The 23338-nt window shown below is 42.0% G+C and overlaps 1 protein-coding gene across 5 annotated transcripts in view; it reads right to left on the bottom strand.

Moving 5' to 3' along the window:
- Atp2b1 (ATPase plasma membrane Ca2+ transporting 1) overlaps nucleotides 1-23338 on the bottom strand; it is a 112289-nt gene that overhangs the window by 27443 nt on the left and 61508 nt on the right. For all 5 annotated transcript variants that reach the window (XM_028881197.2, XM_028881193.2, XM_028881194.2 and 2 more), the window contains exons 3-9: nucleotides 19577-19774; nucleotides 9764-10018; nucleotides 9538-9663; nucleotides 5805-5945; nucleotides 3206-3244; nucleotides 2238-2399; nucleotides 577-791 (exon numbers count right to left, since the gene is read on the bottom strand). In XM_028881197.2, coding sequence (XP_028737030.1) covers nucleotides 577-791; nucleotides 2238-2399; nucleotides 3206-3244; nucleotides 5805-5945; nucleotides 9538-9663; nucleotides 9764-10018; nucleotides 19577-19774 — 1136 coding nt within the window. The remainder of the gene's footprint in view (nucleotides 1-576; nucleotides 792-2237; nucleotides 2400-3205; nucleotides 3245-5804; nucleotides 5946-9537; nucleotides 9664-9763; nucleotides 10019-19576; nucleotides 19775-23338) is intronic.

A 23338-nucleotide genomic window follows, 5' to 3' on the forward strand; every position in this document is an offset into this window, starting at 1 on the left:
TCACGAGTTACAAGAGCAGCATTCTTCGGTCAAGGGTAACCTGCACAACTATTAGAAAAGAAAAGCCCTAGATGGACTGCTTAGAAAACAGCAGGGTAGGCTGGGAGGGGGGGGGGCGGGGGCGGCGGAGGCAGATGAGCACCGACAGGGAGGTGAGCAAGGGCCAGCATGAGCGGGACTTTGCAGGCCACAGGAAGGGAGGCAGCGGATTGAACGCACGCATCTATCTGAGTTGTTTCTGGAAATATAACCCTGCCCACAAGTGGGAAGACTACGGTGTAGGAATAGAAAAGTAGGAACAGGCGGCCTCAGGAACTGGGCCCTAGGAAAATGTCCTCGCTCCTGTGCCCTATTCGAAACAGCGCATACCCTGGCCTCAATTTTACGGATGGGAGAGGGGGTGATAAGACCTCGCAAGGCTGCGGCTCTCCATGAAGTGAGCAGGTCTCCGTGCACAGAAATAGTGGAATCACAACCTGCATTTTCAAGGGAACGGAAACCCTCCACTCATCCAGTGTGTGCGGTTTCGATGCCAGCCAAGGCTTTAAGCGTTGTCTACCAACTCTTCCCACGAACCTTGACTGAGTAGGCCAATGAGATGGTGACGGCCAGCGGAAGACCTTCGGGCACTGCGACCACCAGAACCGTGACTCCGATAATGAAGAACTTCACAAAGTACTGTATGTAGATCGGGGTGCACTCAGCAAGCCACGGTCTCTTCTGGACCCAGAAGGTATCAATCACAAAATATAACACTAGGATGATAACTGTGATGGCAGACATCAGTAGACCTTGAAAGACAGAAAAAGGGCAACTGTTTCAATATATAAACACAACCCACTGCCAACTCTGTATTACCCACTGTACGGCTAGTCTCTTAACTCGCTAAGTTATGTCTGTTTTAATCTTTCTGAGAAGCTGTGATTTCCAGTTTGCATTTCACTCATCACATCTGACCCCTGCCTGTCAGATTTGAGTTTTGCTTCCAGGTATAATCGTGATTCCAGAGAACTGAGAGGAGCTTTTGGGATTCTTTAATAACTGTGTTTTGTCTTCGAAGGCCCAGACAAAGTAAGAGGCAAATACAAGCAACCCACAAGTCAGTGTGGGCTGGTCATCACAAAGATGCTGGGAAGACTGATCAACTTAGAGAGTCTCAAAATTAAATTAACGGTAGGTTTAAAAATATACACATAAAAGTATACTACCTAGATCATTTCCTAATTTATTTTTTTGTCTATCTTCACTGATACATTAACTCAGATAAATAAACTTTAACCACATATTACAAAACATCTACCTTTCTATGATATGTGTTACTTAGCCTCTTAAAAAATGAATATTAAAAGATAAAGCAAGTCTAAATATCTGGGTCTAATACCCTTACCCAATAGTCACTAAATGCTATTACTACCTCAGGTTTACCCTTCCCAGCGGCATGAGTCAACACTATGTTTGAGTGATTAATATACATATGTATTTGCTATTAGCAATAAACTTATTTAGTACAGAACACAGGCTGCTTCACCTATGATCCTAGTGGACCTCCAATAATGATGGCTGCATGACTCTCAAAATGCATGCTGTTTACATACAGTGATGTGTCCAAAGGTGGGAACACCCTAGGCTCTCCTTTTTTGGGCCCCCCGAGGAGGTTTCACAGGCACTTTCTAGCAAAAGCAGCATTTTCGTATCTCAGCTTCACGATTACCCGTGTTTTCAGGGGAAAAAAAATTACGTTTACAAAGATATAGTTTTTTTCACAGCCAGCCTATAAAAGGCCGAGCAAAATGTGTGCTAAGAACCTGTTACAGTTCAATAATTTGTACTAAGTAACTTCCCCGACAGTCCTTCTTCATTACTGACCCTAAACATTTAGAGCCGATTACAAGTGCTTGTAAATGAAGCAAAGGCAGGCACTGATTTTAACTTGACCACTCACTGGCTATCTCACCGACAGGAGGAGAAAGGGCCCGTACGCTGTAATCATGTTATGAGTGTCTATGGTCATTCAAAAGGTCCCATACAAAATAGAAAAATATTCTTCTAACATCCTTTTCTTTTTTTTTTTTGCCCCAGAGCTGAGGACCGAACCCAGGGCCTTGCGCTTGGCTAGGCCTCTTCTAACATCCTTTACACTTGCCAAGTAACAATGCCCAGCCCTTGCTGTGTCAAAAGACACCTTTAGAGTACAGAGGTACTTTAAAGCCAGCAGCCCGCTTTCTTCCGAGTCATACCCGCTTTGCCAATCTGAACGGCCAGTTTCGTCAGCTTCCCCTGAAGAACGGACTTTTCTTTTTTGGGCAGATTTGCTTTCTTCTTGTCCTTTTCGTCGCCATCCGCTCCTTCTTCGCTCTTTAAGGGCTGCATCTCCATGGCTGCGCCGTCCTGGGCTTTTGCTAAGTTCAGAGAAAACACGATCTCACGGCATTGTAAAGGTATGATTTGCACCTCGAAAACTTTTTTTTTTAAAACAGTATCAGTTTGTTATAGGAAAAAGGCTGAACAATAAACATTCAGCACTCTGTGTGTGTGTGTGCGCGCGCGCACGTATGCGTGTATGCGTGTATGCGTGTGTGTGTGTGTGTGTGTGTGTGTGTGTGTGTGTGTGTGTGTGTGTACTGGGGGTAGCTACACAGAGGGAATACGACAACAGTGACATAAGATTGGGATACTGTTCCAGATTTAAGAATGTCCCGTTCACTGACGGGAATGAGGCATACACAGTCCTCCAATTAAGAACTAAGAACACTAAATCTCTTTTCATGCGATGTTAGGGATTAGGTTCTATCCAAAGACTATACAGATCCCTCTCATGTAATTTATGATCAAATGCAGAGCATCACCTGTGATTCCACATATAGAATATGCATACGTTTATAGACTTTTAAATGTAATTTAGACCCTACAGATTCTTAGGTACTGTCTACCAACTAGGGACTAACATTTCAGGTATGTTACAAAGCACTTGAAACACTTATGTGGAAAGCCACCTCAGCCCAGCAGCACAAATCGTAATTCACAGCCTCTTCAGACTGTAGACAACATGACCAGAGCAATGGCAAGAGAGGGTGATCCAAGTGAACACTGTTGATGTGCCCCGCCATCAACAAAACCGAATTTTGGATAAATATAGTACACAGCAGATCTATTTTTGGAGACAATGAAAACAAGCTAACCGTACTTTTTATCTTCCTCAATTTACCTTTGTTGCGATTCTCAATAGCTCCATCTTGTTTCTTATCTGTAGGAACAAAATGGGAATGAAAGCTTTCCAAAAGAAATGGATACGGCCATGCTAAATTATGCAGGGGCAGTTCACATTTCCATAAGAGAACTGTTACACAATGGTGTGTAGGTATATACAAACAGAAAATGCCAGCTTGTTGAACTCACCTCAATCACTTCCTACATCTCACCATGGGAGAATGCTCCAAAATAATTTAGGGCACGCATACGGTATTTCTACATAAGGCTTTACTCTTTTATAAGTTACAATAAGCCCGAATATGGTACAAGAGATTGACAAGCTAAATACAGACCGGACCCTGAGAAAGCAGAGCAGGAGAGGATGGAGAGGGAGGGGGGGGAGATGCTATAAAAAGAAAACAGGCATACAGGAGAGCTTCAGTGGGAGTGAGAACAAGAGGATGTGAGAGCTGGGAGGCGAGTTAGGAAAGCCAGAGTATTAACAAGCCAGGATGATTGACAGCCAAAGCAACCCCTAAATTGGCTTAGATTCACAGACCACAGAGAGATGGTACACGTGAAGCAATAGGGGGGAGGGGGGGACAGACCTACTGTCTGGAACAAGCAAACCAGCCTATTTCTTTCCAACTTCCCTATCAAGAAGAGCATCTTCAAGCTGGGAAACCTGGAACGAGTATGTCAGGGAAGAAGAGGAGCTTGGGACAGATGATGGAGAGATAGTAAGGGAACACCTAGCTCTTTTCAGCGAGCTCGGGTTGGGAGACCGGAAAACCACATTGTAGGCAGGCAAGCCAATGCCCAGGGCACGGAGACAGATGAGCCCGGGCTGTGTTTGCTTAGGACAAAGTAGTCAAGAGACTAGGAGAAGAGGTAAAAGGAGACTAGAAGGAGGCGAAAAGCAAAAACAGCCAAACAATGATTCTGATGTTAATTCCTAGGGCTACTCCAAACAGTTGGGGAAGACCTTGGTGGACAGTGCTTACTGGAGGTCAGTAAGAGCAGTCATTAGCACACATTTTTTTTTTCCCCCATAGGATTCAATGATGTCTGAGGACAGAGAAGAGCACAGAGTTTGATCAGACACTCACTACCCGATCAGGTTACACAACCTCCATGTGGTTCATTTCCTAACAGAATGAAGGTAGATGAGGATGGGAGTGTGCAAAGCATTCAGTAAGTGCAGCTACCAGGTTTCAAGAGGCCTGTGTGGCTCGTCAAGGGCTGCCTGGGGTACTGAAGTGGAGAAATCTAGAACACAGGGCTAGCCACCCTCAACTTCAGCCACAACTTTCGACCGCCCCCACCCCTAGTGTTAGGAAATAAACACAGAGACTGAGTATGCCACTATGTTCTCCAACACTGAGCTACCCTCTCAACCTAAAGAATTCTTCAAATACATTTTGCTTGACATAAGAACTTCGTATGAAAAGATAATGCAAAAAGAACAAACAACCCACGAAACTATCAGAAGCTCTGATGCGAGCCAGGTGTCATGGCTCACACCTCTAATACCAATACAAGGAGGATGACTACCTCAAGTTCAAGCCAACCTGGGCTATCCACTGAATTCAAGACTAGCCCGAGGCAGAATGTGAGACCCTGCCTCAGTCGAAGCAACCAGGCACCTCCTCAACTGTGGGGCTGACTCTGGGTTCTACGCCCAGCATCATAAACTCCAACAACAAACTCCCAAAAAGCAACAGATTAAAAACAATGATACAGTACAGCAAGCCAAAATTTTAGCCAGACATTTATTTTAGAAGATCTTAAGGGACTCAGGTGAGAAAGCAAAATACAGGCTTACATCCTAAAGAAAATGAAATAAATCCAGATGGTTACAGATGGTTAACCACTGCCAAGGCAATGGGCAAAGAGTCCTGAAAGGTCCCTCTGAGTGAAATGGACGGCGTGGGGGGAGGGGGGGGGCGCATCTAAAGCGGCCCACCCTGAACTTCCAGTCCGAGAGGTCCTCCTGTGTGTACCACTGTGCTCTAAGATCTCTGTGGAAAAATGATATGCTACCAAAGTCTGCTGATGGAGCTCATGGTGGGGGGAGGAGGGGTAGGTAGCAGAGAGAGTCAAAATGAGAGATCTTGACATCGAATGATGGGGTCAGTCTGACGAGACAAGCATGAAGTGTCCAAGGGCAGCCCCCGTCAGCGTCCAAACATCCCACCATGTATGTACAGAATGGAACACGAGAGAGACGAATATCTGAAGATTAAAAACCAAACAAGGGCAAGAGGCAACTGGCTGAAGAGAAAAACTAGCAGTGAGGGAGAAGAAAAATCCAACCAGGAAGGGAGAGCCGAATTCATTTAGATGACCACATGGCCAGACAGGAGACTGCCCAAACTGAAGCACTACGTCTACACTGACCTGTCTCTTCCTGTGGTAGACGGGGCTGGTGGACCATTACAAGAAATCCCCTCTCCTTTAATTCTGTTACTTGAAAGTGTATCAGGTAATTAACATTTTACAGCCATTTTCACACGACAGTCTCCTGAGAGCAATCTATCTCTGTACCAGTTTTTAAGATTCCCGGCCGCTGTTATCTCCAAACGCCAATTCTTACAGCAAACGGCTAGACCTACTTTTCTTTTCTTTTTTCTTCTCATCTTTCTTTTCTTCTTCTTCACCTCCAGCTCCCAGTAAGGTGAAGATAATTCCAGTTTGAGAATTCACACCTACAGCTGTAACCACCATTCTTCCAGAACCTTCCATGACATGAGTGCCTAGAACAACAGAGAACGTTGTAAAAATTACAACAGGTTTCCCTCCAACTACCCAATTTCAAATCTCAGTAACACCGTTTTTAAATAAACTCAATATTTAATAAAGCAGACTAACATTGAATCTTCAACTCTTGTGACTGAAGACTGAGCCATTTGCAGTCAGTCATATACAAGTTCAAAACTTTTATCACCAAATGACAACAGGAAAATGATAATATATCAATTCCTTGTGTAAAATACAGATTATAGTACCCATATTTCATAAAATGTAATACAATTTATATTCCCCCCCCCAAAAAAAGCCTATAAGGGAAAAATTAGCACACTGCTTGGAATTGTATGAGTATTCAATGAAGTCAGTGTTAGCTATAACATAAGCACATAAGGGCATAAGGGCATGAGGAGTAGCATTAAAAAGTCATATCATTCAAACCTAAATATACTTATGACCAAGAATTCCACAGCACAAACATGTCCTCATATTCAACCCCCAAACCTCTTACACAGACTTTTGGCTCAGCTTGCTAAGGTTATTGCCAAGCTCGCTAACTAGTTTCTCTGACTCTCTAGTTTATCCTGGTGTTTACTATTCCACACTGTGACTTAGCGTCCCTCTTAGGGTCCAATCAATTCTGCCTCTACACACTGCCTACTGGATCAAGCCCAGCATCTTCAATTGAGAGCAACCAGCCATCTCAATCTTCTGCATCGGGACCATAAAATTCCAGTCCAGACAGCTAGGAACACAGACGGGAACACTGAATTCAGATCAGGTCCTTCATAACAATTTTGCAAGTTGACAAGCATCATCATTATTCTTTTCTAGACATTTGCCTAAAGTTATACAGTTATCACGAACAAGGCAAAGAGTCAATGTAGCTCTGTCAGAAGATAACGGGACCTACCGCCACCAGTTTCCTCTTTTCTCCAGTCTCCGTACATTTACACACAGTGCTCAAGGGCTATTTGCTAAATAAGACTATAAAGCGCATGTGCTTATTCGAGTCACTGGGATTCACATTTGGCTACAAATTATCGGGTAACTTATCCAGTGTGAACTTTTGAGGTCTTTGATTCTTTCCTTGCTTAGAGAACAAACAAACCCCACATTCTTAGTGTTTTACTGATTACTGCATTCGTTGTCAGTGAAAACAAAAGGTAAACACATGAAATTCAGAAGGATAATATTTATGAAATACGTATAAAAGACACATCCTTTGAACAATTCTGGCTTTCTTCAGATTTCAGTTTTTATGCTCTGTTTTTCCTTAGTCGAATAAGTCTGCTCAAATGTTAACAGTGAATGTGCTCAGGAAAAGTAAACAGTTTCTGTGCAGGTCCTATCCCACCACTAACCCAACACTGCTTTTAAAAATCTAAATTTAAGAAGCCAAGAACAGCAGGGAGAGATGGCAGCATGAGAGTAAATTTAAAAATAAATGCATGTCATGGTTTTTAGTGCATTTTTGGAACAGGGAAATAAATGCAGAGAAACTTTCCCACCCGTACTGTGATAAGGGACTGCACAAAGTTATTTCAGTCTTTTCTTGAACATGGAAAATTTATAGAGTTCTTTTGGTATCCTGGCATGTTGGGAAGGGAGTGTGTATGTCAAGTTTACCAGTCATCTTTGTCAGAGGACCAACGCTTAGTTAAAGGGACCAGGCTGAAACAGCTAAGCACTAGGTAAGTGAACGACACATGCATGAAAAGTCCATGATGCATACATATCAAAAGGCACCACAAGGCCATCTCTGTTCACCCAATATACTAGCTGGTGAGTCTACGATGAGAAGATGAGGACTGGGAATACTTCCTGTCCCCTCTGGAAGGACTATGGGTCTTACCTGGCTAACACTGATTTTAGTTTCTTAGAAACATGGCACAGCATTATAAAGTGAGGACACATTACTTACAGACATTATCCTTCTACATCGATGTAATGCATCCTCAGTATGTATTTTAAGTACATCAACATAACCACTCACAGGCTCAGCACTCTAAGTGGCCTAGGATTCTGACAAACAGCATACAATTCTCAATGTTCTGACAAGGCATTCCTATGTTACAACCGACACCCACTCTTTTCATCAATGAATGCACAGTTACTCTTGATTATTATTTATTTATTCTGCAGAAAGCCTTTTCATCGTCATTAAAAACTTTATAAAGATAATGGTTAATTTTAGGCTCCGATTTGAAGTTGTGAGTATAACTTAACTTCTGTAGGTATTGTAAGTTTGACTTCGATTCAATAAAGCTGTGTTCAATTTATTAAAATAGAAAGCTAACCAAGGCCTGAAAAAATACAGCTGCTAAATTATTTAATAGTCATTAAATATCAAATAGGGAGGAATCTTCAATTTACGGACACTAGCATCCCATGAACATTTGATGATACTAGATGGCCCAAGTACCACTATTAAAATTTAATCTAACAATACAGTTCTGACAAATAATTTCATAAATGTTTTAAAGGATATTTTAAGACTAAAAGTAGGGAATCGCAGAAATTTAAATTTAAAAAGTGAACAAACTTTTACAGACAACCTGGCATTCTGGTTTCTTCTCGTTTAGTATTTGAGAAGGCAGCTTGTACTTTTTTCAGTGTCCCTTCAATTTCAATCCCAAATAACCTTAGTTTATGTTATTACTCCTATATTGTGTTGTGGGATGTTCTCTATGCTGTGAATGTGTAGCTCTGATTGGTTAATAAATAAATAAAGTGCTGATTGGCCAGTAGCCAGGCAGGAAGTATAGGCGGGACAAAGACAGAGGAGAATTCTGGGAACAGGAAGGCTGAATCAGAGAGATGCTGCCAGCCACTGCCATGAGGAACAGGATGTAAAGTACCGGTAAGCCACGAGCCACATGGCAAGGTATAGATTTATAGAAATGGGGTTAATTTAAGATATAAGAGCAAGAAGCCTGAGCCATTAGGCCAAACAGTTTAAATAATATAAGTGCCCGTGTGTTTATTTGCTGAGTGGCTGCCGGGCGGGACTGGAGATAACTCCAGCTACAATACATGACCACACATGTCCTAAGCAGACATCTACATCTTCCTTTCCAATAGCACCCTTGCCTGTGAAAATCCTCCAGCTCTGTCCCTGTAACATGGACATTCAAACTCACTCCTGACGGGTCTATGTGAACGTCACTCCAGTGTGACTGCCGTCAGTTACTCATGTAACCTGACCTAAACAGTTCCCATTTCAAACAAATTACCCAACAGTTCAGGGAGGGAGGGGATTCAACTTTAGGTGTATGTAAAACAAAATGAACCAGTTCTTTGCAGTGCATTTTTTTTTTTTTTTTTGCTTTAAATCTATAATCATTCTTTAGTATTTGGCTATAACAAGCCTTAAGAACAAACTAGAAATATAGAAAGAGTTTAATAGATACCATTTATCATTAACACTATCTTTCACATTCTTTACCTTTTGGATTCTATCCTCATTTATGAAATACAGCGCTGTATTCCAAGGCCTGCAATATAGCTGTCATTTCATAAAAATCTTCATGAATTCTAAGATTAGTGCTTTCTTGGCTTTTCTTTTTTTAGTAAAATATTCAGTTTGTAAATGCCTACCCGATAGAAGTAAGGGATCCTTATCTAGAGACTTCTTAACATGATCAGATTCACCCGTCAACGAACTTTCATCAATTTTCAGGTCATTGCCTTGAATCAGTATGCCGTCCGCCGGGAGGAGATCGCCTGAAAGAGAAGGGCAGTGACTTGCTCAACCGTGCCCGAGTTCAGAACAGCCTCGGTGGGACCCTGCAGGTGGACGCGGCCGGCGCTCTGCCTGCCTTACCGTACTTCACTTGGGCAATGTCTCCCACCGTGATGTCGGCTACAGGTATCTGGATGACTTGACCGCCCCTGATGACCGTGAACTTCTGTTCCTGTTCGATCCGACTCTGCAAACCTCGGAACTGCTTCTCCTTACTCCAGTCGTTGAAGGCTGTCACCAACACCACACACACGACCGACAAGAGGATCGCGGCTCCTTCGATCCACCCGGTTTCACCTTCCCCTTCTTCTTCCCCGACCGCAACTTCTCCACAAACTGTTTGAAAAGAAGAAAATGACGATGATAAAAAACGGAGCGAATGTTTCCCGTTGTTTTTTTTTTTTAACTTCATCCATTTTACACAGAGCTTTGAGCACCACTGAACTTAATCCTTTTGCCAAGGTGAAGAGCCTCGCTCTGTCAATTTCAAAGTTGCCAGCCTTTCAGAGGGTGCCAGTAAAGAGTAGAGAAGGAAAATGTGGGGAAGGCCAAGCGTCAGCCGGCAGGGAAGTTACAGCCACATCTCTGTGATTCAGGGCTTCATTCCAGACAGACCCAATGCAGTCAGGATTTCAACTTACAGTTTCAGCTTTCTCGTGCTTTTCAGCTACGTCCACACTATAGTCTAGACAGGCTGCAAATGCATGAAGTCTAAAAATGTACACACCGTAATTATACACAGCTTTGTTGCTGAACCTGCCAATGGTGATCTGAGTCTTCAGTAACTCCTAAGTTTTTGGTGGTGTGAGCACTGCTCTTGATTCTAATGGTGGCTGCTGACTGATCAGGGTAGTTAGTGGTTGCTGAAGGAAGGGATATAAAGCAGCAACTTCCATGAAGAAGACAGGATGACTAAGACCTTTATTTTATTTTATTTTATTTTAAAGGGCAGGGCCTCTGTGTGTAGCTCTGGCTGACCTGGAACTGACTATGCAAACCAGGCTGAGCCCAAACTCACAGAGGTCCACCTGTCTCCGCCTCCGCCTTCCTGGTGCTGGAATTCAAGGTTGTATCTAGGAATGTGTATGGATATACACATAGGCATGGAACAATTAATGAAAAAAGAGGCCGTGAGTTTGAAAGAGAACAAGGAGGGGGGTATATGGAAGTGGAAGGGTCTAGAGGGAGGAAAAAGAAAGGATGTTAATTATTTATAATCTTCCCGAATAAAATAAATAAAAAAAATGGTAAGTTAAAAAACAAAAAACAACAACAACAAAAAAAAAAAAAAAAAAAAAAACAAGGATCAAGCTTGCTTGCCATGTAAGGTGAGTTTTTTGCAAGAGTTTCTTGGAGCATTTAAGGCAGTTTGGTATCATTTTATCAACTGTAGAAGAGTCACTTTCAAAGCTGAAATCAATCTTCTAATACTTTATCACTAGATACACAGAATACTCTAAATCCACAAGCTAATTCCACCTCAAGATGCCATTTTCTGAGGCTGGAGAGCACGGACTGGTTAAGTCTGTTTAAGCCATTTTCTGGTTAAGAGCACTGACTGCTCTTCCAGAGGATCCGGGTTCAAGTCCCAGCACCCACATGACAGCTCACAACTGTCTGTATCTCCAAGATCTGACACCCTCACACAGTCTATATACATGCAGCAAAACACCAATGCAAATAAAATAAAAATAGATTATATTTAATAAAAAAAAATGCCATTTCTTTGCTCACGTATGAGCAGCAACTCAGTCACATCTGCAGGCAGGCTGGTACTACAAGTTAGTTGCAGTCCACCCCATGAGTTCCTCTACTGTGGTGACGGACCCCTCGGAGTTATCCACGAAGGTGGAATCAATGTCTTCCAAATCTCAGTTAACGCCGATGCTTTTCCTCCAGGAACCAGGATGTTCTTCCCATCTTGGCTGGTGAACTCTTTCCTTAGGTTCTCAGTTCACTTTTTCCTTTGTCAAATTACCTATGATATCCATAGCCTTAGGAAATGTATTTCTTTCTTTTTTTTTTTTAAAAAAAATTTTATTTTACAATACCATTCAGTTCTACATATCAGCCACGGGTTCCCCTATTCTCCTCCCTCCCACCCCCTCCCCTTACCCCCAGCCTACCCCCCATTCCCACCTCCTCCAGGGCAAATCCTCCCCCGAGGACTGCAATCAACCTGGTAGACTCAGTCCAGGCAGGTCCAGTCCCTTCCTCCCAGACTGAGCCAAGTGTCCCTGCGTAAGCTCCAGGTTTCAAATAGCCAACTCATGCAATGAGCACAGGACTTGGTCCACTGCCTAGTTGCCTCCCAAACTGATCAAGCCAATCAACTGTCTCACCTATTCAGAGGGCCTGATCCAGCTGGGGCCCCTCAGCCTTTGGTTCATAGTTCATGTGTTTCCATTCATTTGGCTATTTTTTTTCAATAATTGAGTAGAACCGAAATTTATTATAAGCCATAGTCGTCCTAGGGACCTCTATACTACATATATATAGCCTCTATGGTTCTATGGGCTGTGGTCTGATTGTTCTTTATTTTATATCTAGAATCCACTTATGAGTGAGTACATACCATGACTGTCTTTCTGGGTTTGGGTTACCTCACTCAGGATGATTTTTTCTAGTTCCATCCATTTGCCTGCAAATTTCATGCTTTCATTGTTTTTCTCTGCTGAGTAGTACTCCATTGTGTATATGTACCACATTTTTTCCATCCATTCTTCCGTTGATGGGCATCTAGGTTGTTTCCAGGTTCTGGCTATTACAAACAGTGCTGCTATGAACATAGCTGAGCATGTATCTTTATGGTATGAATCAGCATTCCTTGGGTATATGCCCAAGAGTGGGATCTTGAGGTAGTTCGATTCCTAATTTTCTGAGAAACCGCCATACTGATTTCCATAGTGGTTGTACAAGTTTACATTCCCACCAACAGTGGAGGAGTGTTCCCTTTAGGAAATGTATTTCTTAAATAAAGATACCCAAAAGACAATCATTGCTTCCTGAGTCCGTAGGCTGTAGAGTAGATGATGTGCAAGCAGATGAAAAAACATTTCACCATACACCTTCATTGGAGCTCTTGGGTGAACAGGTGCATTGTTGTTGAGTAATAGAATTTTTATTATATGAATATGTAATCTATATGTAATTTAAGTATGTATAGTCTAAAAATGTATATTCCATATTTACAAATAATTTTATTGCTACAAACTGTCAATGATCATCTGAGTGACCTGTGTGCAGCTCGTTTTTTGTGTTGTGGCTGAGTGTTGCTGTGATGTTGAAGGCTCACTTCCACGCGTATATAAAACAGTTAGCACAGGAAACCTCAGTAGTGGGCTTAAAAGACTGTAAACCACGTTAGAAGAGACGCACAATGAGCCAGGCTGTGCTATTCCATTTACAGAGCACAGGCAGAGTAGAAAGATTTCTGGGGACTAACTGCATCAACCTTTAACGAGAATGAGCCTGTCCTTAGAAGCCGGGCACTGAAATCTTCACTGGTTGCCAGTCTTCAGTGGTATTTTCTTTCAATACAAGGCTGTTTCATTCACACTGAAAAGAGTTTCGGGTACCACTCCCATCAACGCCGTCAGCTACGTCTTCTGGATGATGTGTTTCAGCTTCTGCATCAGCACTTGAACCTCAGGCTGTGGTTAATGGAGAAGGGCCCTTCACTGAAGCCCCACGGACCAACCTCAGCCAGCTGCGATGTTTTCCTCTGCAGCTTCCTGACTTTTCTTAGCGCCCTCAAAGAACTAAGAATCAGGGCCATGCTCTGGATTACACGTTGGCTGACAGGAATGCTGTGGCTGCCTTGCGTGATCTTCTATCCAGATCACTCAAACTTCCTCTGTATCAGCACCAGAGCTGTTTCACTTGGTTATCATTTGTGTTCACTAGAGTAACCCTGTGCCGTTCCCCTTAAGAAATTTTCCTCTGTACTTCAAATGTGGCTGTTTAGCAGAAGAGGCCACCTGCTATTATTACAGATGGCAGACAAGATATAAGTAACAAGTTAAAGATGATATACGTTCCACAAATCATTCTGTTTTACTACAGTGTGGTCAGTGTGGCTTCTGTAGTATGCAGAGTTAAGTAAACAACTATTACTTGTTTGCTCTACCACATGAACCTACTGTGGGTGGCAGACGCTACTTTAGGACATAGAGTTTTCAGGTAAGACATCAGTAATAAAGTATCCATAAGTTCATTAAAAAAAATAAAACATGGTTATATGTTACAAAATGAAGTGAGGTTGGATGAGCCAAGAAAGTTGCTCTAAGATGCCCACAACACGTCAAATGGTCACCGGCAACCACCAGCATATAGATGCAACAGAAGAGAATTCCAGGGAGAGACTGAGGTCAGCAATAACTGCTAAAAAGCAGAAAAGCAGTCAGAAAAGGATGGGATTTGACTCCCTAAGCCCTGAAAACCACAAAGATACTGGACCTGGTCTTTGTTCTCTGGGGCTTCTAAAACTGACTCAGCGGATCATGATGAGCCTCAGGGGGAAAAAAAAAAAGGATACAGAGGCAGGGAGTCTTAATTTCGCTTTTCTTCTGTTTTAGCTATGCAGCCCATGTAGGCTTCAAGCTCTCCATCTTCCTGCTCAGTTTCCCTCGCGTTGGGATCACCACGCTGCCAATACCCTGTCCTGAAGCTTTGCTTTGGGTATTTACAAATTCACCGGGAGGGATACATTCTTTCGAACATTACATAAATTATATTCTCTGAGCGGAACTGAAGCTACTGGTTGGACAGGCTGGGAAGAATGATAGTGAAAATAAAAATGAGTAAATGAGCCATCGCAGAAATGGATTAAGCCTATTCCAGAAAGGTGCAGAGACCAGAGAAAGAATCTGGAGTGTGAGGTTACTGGGCAATGATCAGTCTTGGAAAGGAACATGTGAAATGGTCACGGAAGGAAGGATAAACCTAAGATCCACTGGAGATGAAGCTAATCACCACAAAAGCTATTTTGAAAGCTAGCAGAACTCAGCCATCGGTGGGCAAAAAGCACTTTTAGAAGCCAACGGTCCACTTAGTGCTGTGTTGACCCTGCCCCAAATTCAGTTATCAGGACTTGCATTTTAATTACTTTTAGGCTGAAGAAATGATCACGTCATTAGGTACAATAATACAATTGAATGAATTTATGATTTACGCATGTAAAGATACCCCACACATCAAAGGTAGGAGACTAACTCTGAATTATATCAAGTCTGGATTCAAGAACACATAAAGGTTGTGATAGTTAGAATGTAATGGCCCCCATAAACTCATAAGGAGTGTCACTGTGAGGAGGTGTGGCTTTGTTAGGGTAGGTATGGCCTTATTGGGGGAAGTGTGTCACCACGGAGGTGGGCTTTGAGGTCTCATATATGCTCAAGCCGCACCCAGTGTCTCAGTTCCCTTCCTGTTGCCTTTGGATCAAGATGTAGGACTCTCAGCTCTTTCTCCAGCACCATGTCCCACCATGATGATAATGGACTGAAGCTATGAACCGTAAGCGAGCCACCCCAATTAAACGTTTTCCTTTGTAAGAGTTGCTGTGGTCATGGTGTCTCTTCACGGCAATAGAAACCATGAGTCAAAGGTCAAAATACCATGTTGAATATTTCCAGCAACCTGGAAATGAGCTAGAAAATCATCCCAATGAAGCACCTGCGTGAATTTTCATTTCATTTATTAAAAGCATAAAAGAACAGGAGATAGTATTATTATTTCAACAAAGCTTCTGTGTAGTTGACAGAAAGGACCGAGAACCAATATGGACTTGGTAAGTATGTTTTTCCACTATAGAACCCTTAGTACAATTATGGAAATAAATACGGGCCAAAATTAAGTTCATGAAGTCTTACAGCTACTGTTGTACAAGAAACACAATAAAAATTTAATTTTTATTCATTTCTTATTCCAATTTCTACTTTTTAAATTACATATTATAAAGATACAGTTGCAAATACATATAATTAAATTTACCACTCAGAGGTATGGGTTAAAATTTTTCCTAAAAGGGTAACCATAAAAGATTAAAGACAATACAATAGAAGTTACTAGGAAGGAATTGTGAAGCAATTATGTAACTATCGGTTTTGAGTGAAACACGTATTTATCACTAAATTACTGAGGGCAGCAAAGAAAACAAGAAATGATGGCACACTTCATCTCACATACAGCTCCACTCCATATTTTACCCAAGACCACGTGATCTTCGAACAGAGAAGTACAGTATCCCTAAAAACTGAGACAGTTTGTGGCTGGTGACCACAGCAAACTTTTTAGAAGCTATAGGGACAGAGAAAGGAAACCCAAGGTCAAGGGTGTAAAAAGTGCACCGCTTTCATTCTTACTGTAAATACCTTTTACCAAATGTGCCCCCCCCCCCCGCCCCGGAAACATATTCAAACGAGAGGTATGAGGTCCACACTCCACCTCCATCTACCTCAAGGCAACTATTTCATTTAGAAAGTCTTCATTTACGAATCTTCTGAAAATTATTTGATCAAGGATCACATTCCATGGGCTGTGACACCCTGAATACAGACACAGGCATGGGATCTCGGCTCTCGTTAAGCCAGGAATAAAAGACACACTAAAGGGAGAAAAGGCCGGTGAGTGCGGCCGCATGCGTCTGTAATCCCAGCACTGGGAGGGGAAAGAGGGAAGAAGACAAGCTTGAGGTCAGTCTGAGCTACACGGCAAGACTGTTTACAAAGTTCCACTGTTCTTTTCATTCCTTCGTTCAAAATTATTTACGTAGAGATGAGGGGTGACAATGGCTTCCCCTAAGAATGTGACCAATACCACTTTGCAGTAGGCTTATATCCTAAGTTTCATTAATATTTAGATTTACTAAGAATAAAAAAACCATAGCTATATTTAAGGCAAATGGAATATTTTTATGTGTGTATGCGTATTTGCTTATGTTCATGTCATGTGCAGGCCAGCTGTCCTCCTCAAACATTCACCTCCTAACTTTCTTAGACAATGTCTTTCACTGAACTTGGAGCTCACTGATTCTGCTTGGCTGGCTGACCCACGAGCTCCAGGAAGCAGTCTGTCTTGTCTTCTCACAGTGTGCCTTACTCTTACATGGATGCAGAGGATCCACACACAAGTCCTTATGTTTGGGCAGCAACTACTTTACCAACGGGGCCATCTCCTTCACCCTAATGTAACCACTTGATTCATATAGACCCTGAGAAATAATAATGACTACAATCAAGTTGATTCATACTTTTAAATGTCTCCACTTTAGTTTAACATATGGGAAATGGGAAAGGAATATCTATACCCTAACACACATAATCAAAAGCTCTTTGGAGTCCTCAAGACCAAGTATAAAGGGTCCCTGAGACCAAAAAGTTGGAGAATCATTGACATACAGATACTAGTGACTCAAGAATTATATAGGGACATAGGCTGTATTTCATTTCCAAACAGTATTAGTAAGACATGCCGTTAACACAGATTTTTTAAGAAGATTCACAAATACTGGACTTTCTTAAAGATACTTCATTTAGATGTGAAAAAGTATTGGATGGAAGCACCCAGGTAGTACATATACAACTCTTAAAAAAAAAATAGAATAAAGTGCAACCACCAAATAACTAACTTTCTATCGTGGGACAAAAACCTAGGTTTCATCAACAAATTCTGCCAGATCCTAAATCTTAGCAGGCCTTAGGATAACTAAATTATCGTCTCACAGGTATTCAATTAGCAGAATGTCTAACAAATCAAAGGAAATTTCTCTTCTCTACCTCCTATAAATGAAGTAGGTTGGATTCCGGGAAGACTTGCCCTAGACTTTGCTCATAATAAACCTCACACATACAAAAAAATATTTTCCTTACAGTCTTGGGAAAAACTGTTAGTAAATTTTTTTTTGTATTAATTTATTAACTAAAATCTAGAATATCAATTTTCAATAATTTAAAATGAAAGCTGGGTAATGCAAAACTGAAAAATTGAGTTGTACATTTTAAGACTTGCAAAAAGCATGCACACACTCAAATAGATGACTACACATGGATATATATGGACTTTTTAGAATCTGGAAGGGATTCTGAATACTACGTAGAAAGTGGTATTTTCCAGTAAATTATTATTTCCTTCTGATTACCTTGTCTTCCTCTATTTTTTCCACAAACAAAACAAACCACACACTATTTGCTTAAATAAAAATTTGTTTTGTCTTTGCCCAATTACTGACAAATATATTGCCAAAACAACTTACCTGTACCAGTGATCTTGATCCAGGGACAATTTTATGTCCCTGTGAGACAGGTTACAAAACCTGGATGCATTTTTGGTGCCTTGACTGGAAGAATGATCCAGTGAACACTGAGGACTGTTTCTGATCAAATTTTAGCAGGATCGTTGCTCAGAAGTTCTGCTCTATGCTGTGGACATTGTTCTATATAAATAAAACACTGATGGCCAGTGACCAGGCAGGAAGTAGGTGGCCAGGCAGGAAGTAGGTGGGACAAGGAGAGAGGAGAATTCGGGGAAGCAGAAGGCTGAGGAGGGAGACACTGCAGCCACCACCAGGACAAGCAGCATGTGAAGACGCCGGTAAGCCACCAGCCACGTGGCAAGGTATAGATTTATAAAAATGGGTTAATTTAAGATATAAGAACAGTTAGCAAGAAGCCTGCCACGGCCATACAGTTTATAAGTGATATAAGTGCCTGAGTGATTATTTATATGTGGATTGTGGGACTGCGGGGCTTGGGGAACCTGGAGAGAAGCTCTCCAGCAACAGCTCTACACTATTTAAGATAAATGGGGATAGTCTGTGACTGACTTCCTTAAAGAAATCAGTGAGAAACAAGTGTTCACACAAGTCCTAGGCACATGTTTGTGCATTTCTTTGTATTTCACCTAGTCAAACTCTAGAGCTGGCTGCTATTATTATTATTATTATTATTATTATTATTAAACTCTTCATAGTGTAGAAGACATAAGAATAAAGCTTTTACCAAAAAAAGTCCTTTGCTATAAAATACAGGATAACTTGAATATCCAAAATCCAGGCTAGATTCTCCAGTATACAGAGTATAGTAATGATAATATTCATTATAATAAAGCCTTTTAAAAGGCAAAAAAGAAACCGAAGGAGGAATAAATGAGAAGCATAGAAAGAGCATATCAGAACCATTGGGTAGATACTAAAGCCGATCTGCTTCTTTTATGCTTCACCTCCTCATGGGTCACAGTGTTCCCCATAGACTCAATCTCCAAAAAATCCAAAACAGACTCAAATATCTGAAACCTTTTGAGCACAGACACAATGGCACAGTGGAAAACTCTAGCTAGGAAATTGTGCAGGTAATTCTTTAACATACTGTATAAAATACCTTCAGGTATGTATATCTGAATCATAAATACATGTGGCATTTAGACAGGCCCTTTTTTCAAGAACTTCATTTTGGATATATTTTGCAAATACTCCCCAATCCAAAGACACGAGATCCAATACCGTGGTCTCATGAATTGCAGTATAAAGGATAAACAACACCTTGGTCTCAAGCACTGTACTAAACCTGTGCGTAAGCATTTCCATATAAAACAAAATCAAACTTTAGAAACTTTTACCCTCGATAGCAGGGTGTATCATACAAGCGTCGTGCCCATATGTGTAACGATGTAAACATAGTACATATGCAGGGAAGAACAATTAAACCGTGACTCCCTATAAGATGCAGGCAACACTGGAACTCATCAGTCACTGTGGAAATCATTTGAAGTGCTTAGAACAGAGCCTAGCACACAGCAGTCAATAAATGTTCTCTGGCTTTACTATTATTATTACTACCACAAATTAAGCAAATGTGGTGACCTAGAATCCCACAAAACACCCCTCCCCCATTTACTTACGTGCAGTATCCCCTTCTGGAGGTTGATAAAAAGAAAGGCCCAATGACACTATGGCTGCAATTTCTAGGATAATTAAAGTGACATCTTGTAATGCTTCCCATACTAATTGAAGAAAGGTTTTTGGCTTCTTAGGAGGTATAAAGTTCTTTCCGAACACTGCTTCTCTTCTTTCCAAATCTGCAGGATTTCCACTTAAACCTGACGGAAAGAAACAAATTTTGGTGAAGACTGACCGCCTCATTCAAAGCACATTCATGTGTGACCCGCTAGACTTGACTCACAGGATCATACCCGACAGGAATGTTTCTTCTTGTCCTCTAGTCTACACACAGAGCTTAAGTCAGTGAAGAATATACGGAGCTTTACTCGAAGCACACATCTTGAGTAGCTAACTCACAAGAGTGGCCCGTGGCTGGGACAAGGTTCAGTGGCAGAGCTCATGGAGCATATGGAAGACCCTGGGTTTGATGCCCAGCACTGCCATAAAACAAAACCAACCAACCAAACAAACAAAAAACCAAGAAAAGGAAAGAAAAGGGGAAACCCCTCCTTTTTAAAACAGCTTTAAAACTCTACTTTCACTTTCTTATTTATTTTGACCATTCTTCTTATAAACACTTTTTTCTAATCCTTATTTACAAAAGAACAAGGAGTTCATTTTCACACACCCTCTAAAAGCATCTCTACTAAATGTCAGTTTTAGGTAGATTAGTACGATTTTTGCTGTCAGGAAGCAGGAGGCTTACAATGGCCTCTCAAGGGGAACTGTGGCTCCCAAGTGCTGTTGGGAAAAGGCGCACTGCAGGACGGAACATTCACTGTTCAGGTGTGGGATTTGAGAGATGGGAGGGGGAGATTGAGAGTTGGACAAACACCGCTTTGCCTTTCCCTGACCCTCCCAAGCATATCCTCCTCCCCAACTTAATCTCATCCATCCAAACCCAGATAACATGAGGAATTCTCTAATGAAAAAGTGCACCGACATGCACGCTGCTCACCAAGGGAAACCAGACAGCCTCCACAGATCTCATTTTCCTTAGTTTATTTAAGAATGGGGAAGGTGTCAAAGGAACCAGAATAGTACCTTTTAATTTGTCAAATTTGACCTTATTTCAAGCCCCCCCCCTTTTTTTTTAACCTGGTAGGAGCCCATGAAAGGCAACAAAAAAAATGGAAAGAACTGCATCACTATTAGAAGGCTCTCGTCTTTAGTGTTTTGGTTCATCTTGATGATAAGGCAAGCAGAGAGCTGAAGAGATACCAGACTACATCGCTAGAAGAAGAAACGGACAAACAGATCCAAAGTCATCACTGGCTTTGCTGAATGTACCAGAAGAAGATTCCAGAGAATGTCCTCACTGGCAACTGTTAACATGGACACACTACACAGTTCAAAAGGCCTTGATGCCAAGTCAACCAGAACCTTCCAGCACTCTAAACTTGGAGGTGGAGTCACTAGAACAAAGACAGGGTAGACTACAGTTAACAACGACGACACTGGACACTGGGAAGTCTGGGTCATTTGTTTAGTCTCCTGCCTCAGTGACCTCAACGTCCAGGAGGAAAGAAGCGAGTCCTAGTCTATCCTGTGCTGGTTTCCGCTATCGAAGAACTGGTATTATAAATATCTATTTTTTAACTCATACTGACTGGAGATTACCACTGATCACATAATTAACACCTGATCAGTTTAAATATTACCACTGTAATTACCAAACAATAAGTCAAATCTATCTTTATTAGTTACAGAAAATGTTTTATGTTAATAGTGAAAAGTCGAACAGTTAAAGAGAGGAGGAAAAAAGAGCAGAAAGAAAAGGAGGCGGGCAGCTCTAAGACTTTCTGAGTATTCTAAACATCCGTCGGGCTATGGTCGAACACGCCTTTAATCCCAGCACTCGGGAGGCAGAGGCAGGTGAAGCTCTGTGAGTTCAAGGCCGGCCTGGTCTACAGAGAGAGAGTTCCAAGACAGCCAGAGCTGTTACACAGAGAAACCCTGTCTCGAACCCAGCCCCCCTCACCTCAAAAAACCAAACCAAACCAAACCCATCATGTGGGTTAAACATATGCTTACAACACTCAACAATGAAGTTGCTGGGGCATTGGAAGACCTAAGAAATCTGGTGTCACTTTGCCTGGGGGTGGGTGGGTGTGGGGGTAACTTACAAGGTTGTTTTGAAGACAAGGAGAGGGCATTGAGTTTGTAAATCATAAATTACAGGGTAAAGTTTATGAAGTTAAGTAGAGGGAAGACAGGCTACCAATTTGAATACTCTAAGTTTCAAGCCCATTTGGAACATAATCTTTAATTATAGATTTAATAATCTTAATATCATGAAGTGAAGAGTTTTGCAAGTTGCCCCAAGATGGCTGTTTACTGATCATCACTACACTGCTCTGCACGCTGGGATCCAGCTCTACACTCAGCAAGTGTAAATTACAGGGGAGAGAGACAAAACAGGTAAAATTAAGAAATGTAAGGACACCTGTAACTCAGGTGAGAAGACGGTTTTTTTTAAAAGGCCACCAGAATTCTCTCAGAGGACGGACATTGGCCTTTCTAACCAACTACCCTCTAAAGGAGTCTGACCGACGAGGCGCCAACCACGAGAGGACCAGAACAAAGTATTTCCAGGAGCACAGACACAAAGGCCAGGCAGAGATCAAAGCAAGGTTCCAAGAAGGAGCCAGAGAGCAAACCACTGTGGCTAAGGTCCAGTGATCAAGGAGGAAAGAAAGAATGGGTGAAAACGAGGTGCACCGGAGCCAAGATCACAGGGGAGAGGAAGGAAGACTATTAGTCACTTGAACTGCGATGGAAACTACCCGAAGGTTTTCGAGCAGGGGAGTGACCACTAACGTGTGATTTAGAGAGGTCATTGACACTGCCCTGTGGGAGTGCTCCAGGGAAAAGCCCGGGCAAGAGGCTGTGTACAAAGAGCGAAAGTGCTTGATTCTGGGTTTTAGCTGCCGAAGCAGAGAGGAGTAACTGGATCGGCCAGGTACCCTGGAAGGAGATCAGACAAGATGAGGAATGATTGGATGTGGGATCAAAGGGAGAGAGAAGAATGAATGAAGAATGGTATCTAGACCTAACTTTTAACTTTTTTTTTTTTTTTTGGTACAAGGACTTGAGTGGGGGTGGGTTAATGGACTGTCTGAAGCAGGTGGGTTTAACTGAAAATCACAGCTAATGTGTGTGTGTCATGTGAGTGGGTGGATGGTGGTTATTTACCAAGACAGGGCAGGCTTTGGGGGACTACAGGGCTGGAGGAAGGGAAGGAGGACTTAATAGTTCTATTTTGTAGACTTGGGCAAGCAAGTGGCTGTATCTAGTAAACAGGCTGCAGGTCACATTCAGAATGTCTGTGCAACGTGCGAACCAGAGGGTTAGCCACACACAAGGCTTCTGGAGACACTGGCTCCGTGAGAGCTTTCTGAAGGCCAGAAGAAGCAGGAAGGAGAGAAAGGAAGTTTACAAGGGGAGCTGGGGGACGGATACACCAAGACACAACCTAGGGCAGAATGAAGCATTTCCGAGCAGGACTATGGAAATCTCCAGAAGAAAAGGGTTTAAAAGATGATGCTGAGATGCCGTGAGAAGGCTCAGTAAGGTAAAGGCAGAAAACTGCCTATTTTCTTTCACTGACAAAAGATGATGGTCTTGATAAGTGCCTTCCAGAGCAAAGTGTAGAAAAAAAGTCTGATGAGAATGAATTGAATAGACAATGGTATAAGCAAGTGGAAATGGTAAATATCCAG

Source organism: Peromyscus leucopus, chromosome 18 (assembly GCF_004664715.2).
Source record: "Peromyscus leucopus breed LL Stock chromosome 18, UCI_PerLeu_2.1, whole genome shotgun sequence".
In the NCBI taxonomy this organism is placed as follows: Eukaryota; Metazoa; Chordata; class Mammalia; order Rodentia; family Cricetidae; genus Peromyscus; species Peromyscus leucopus.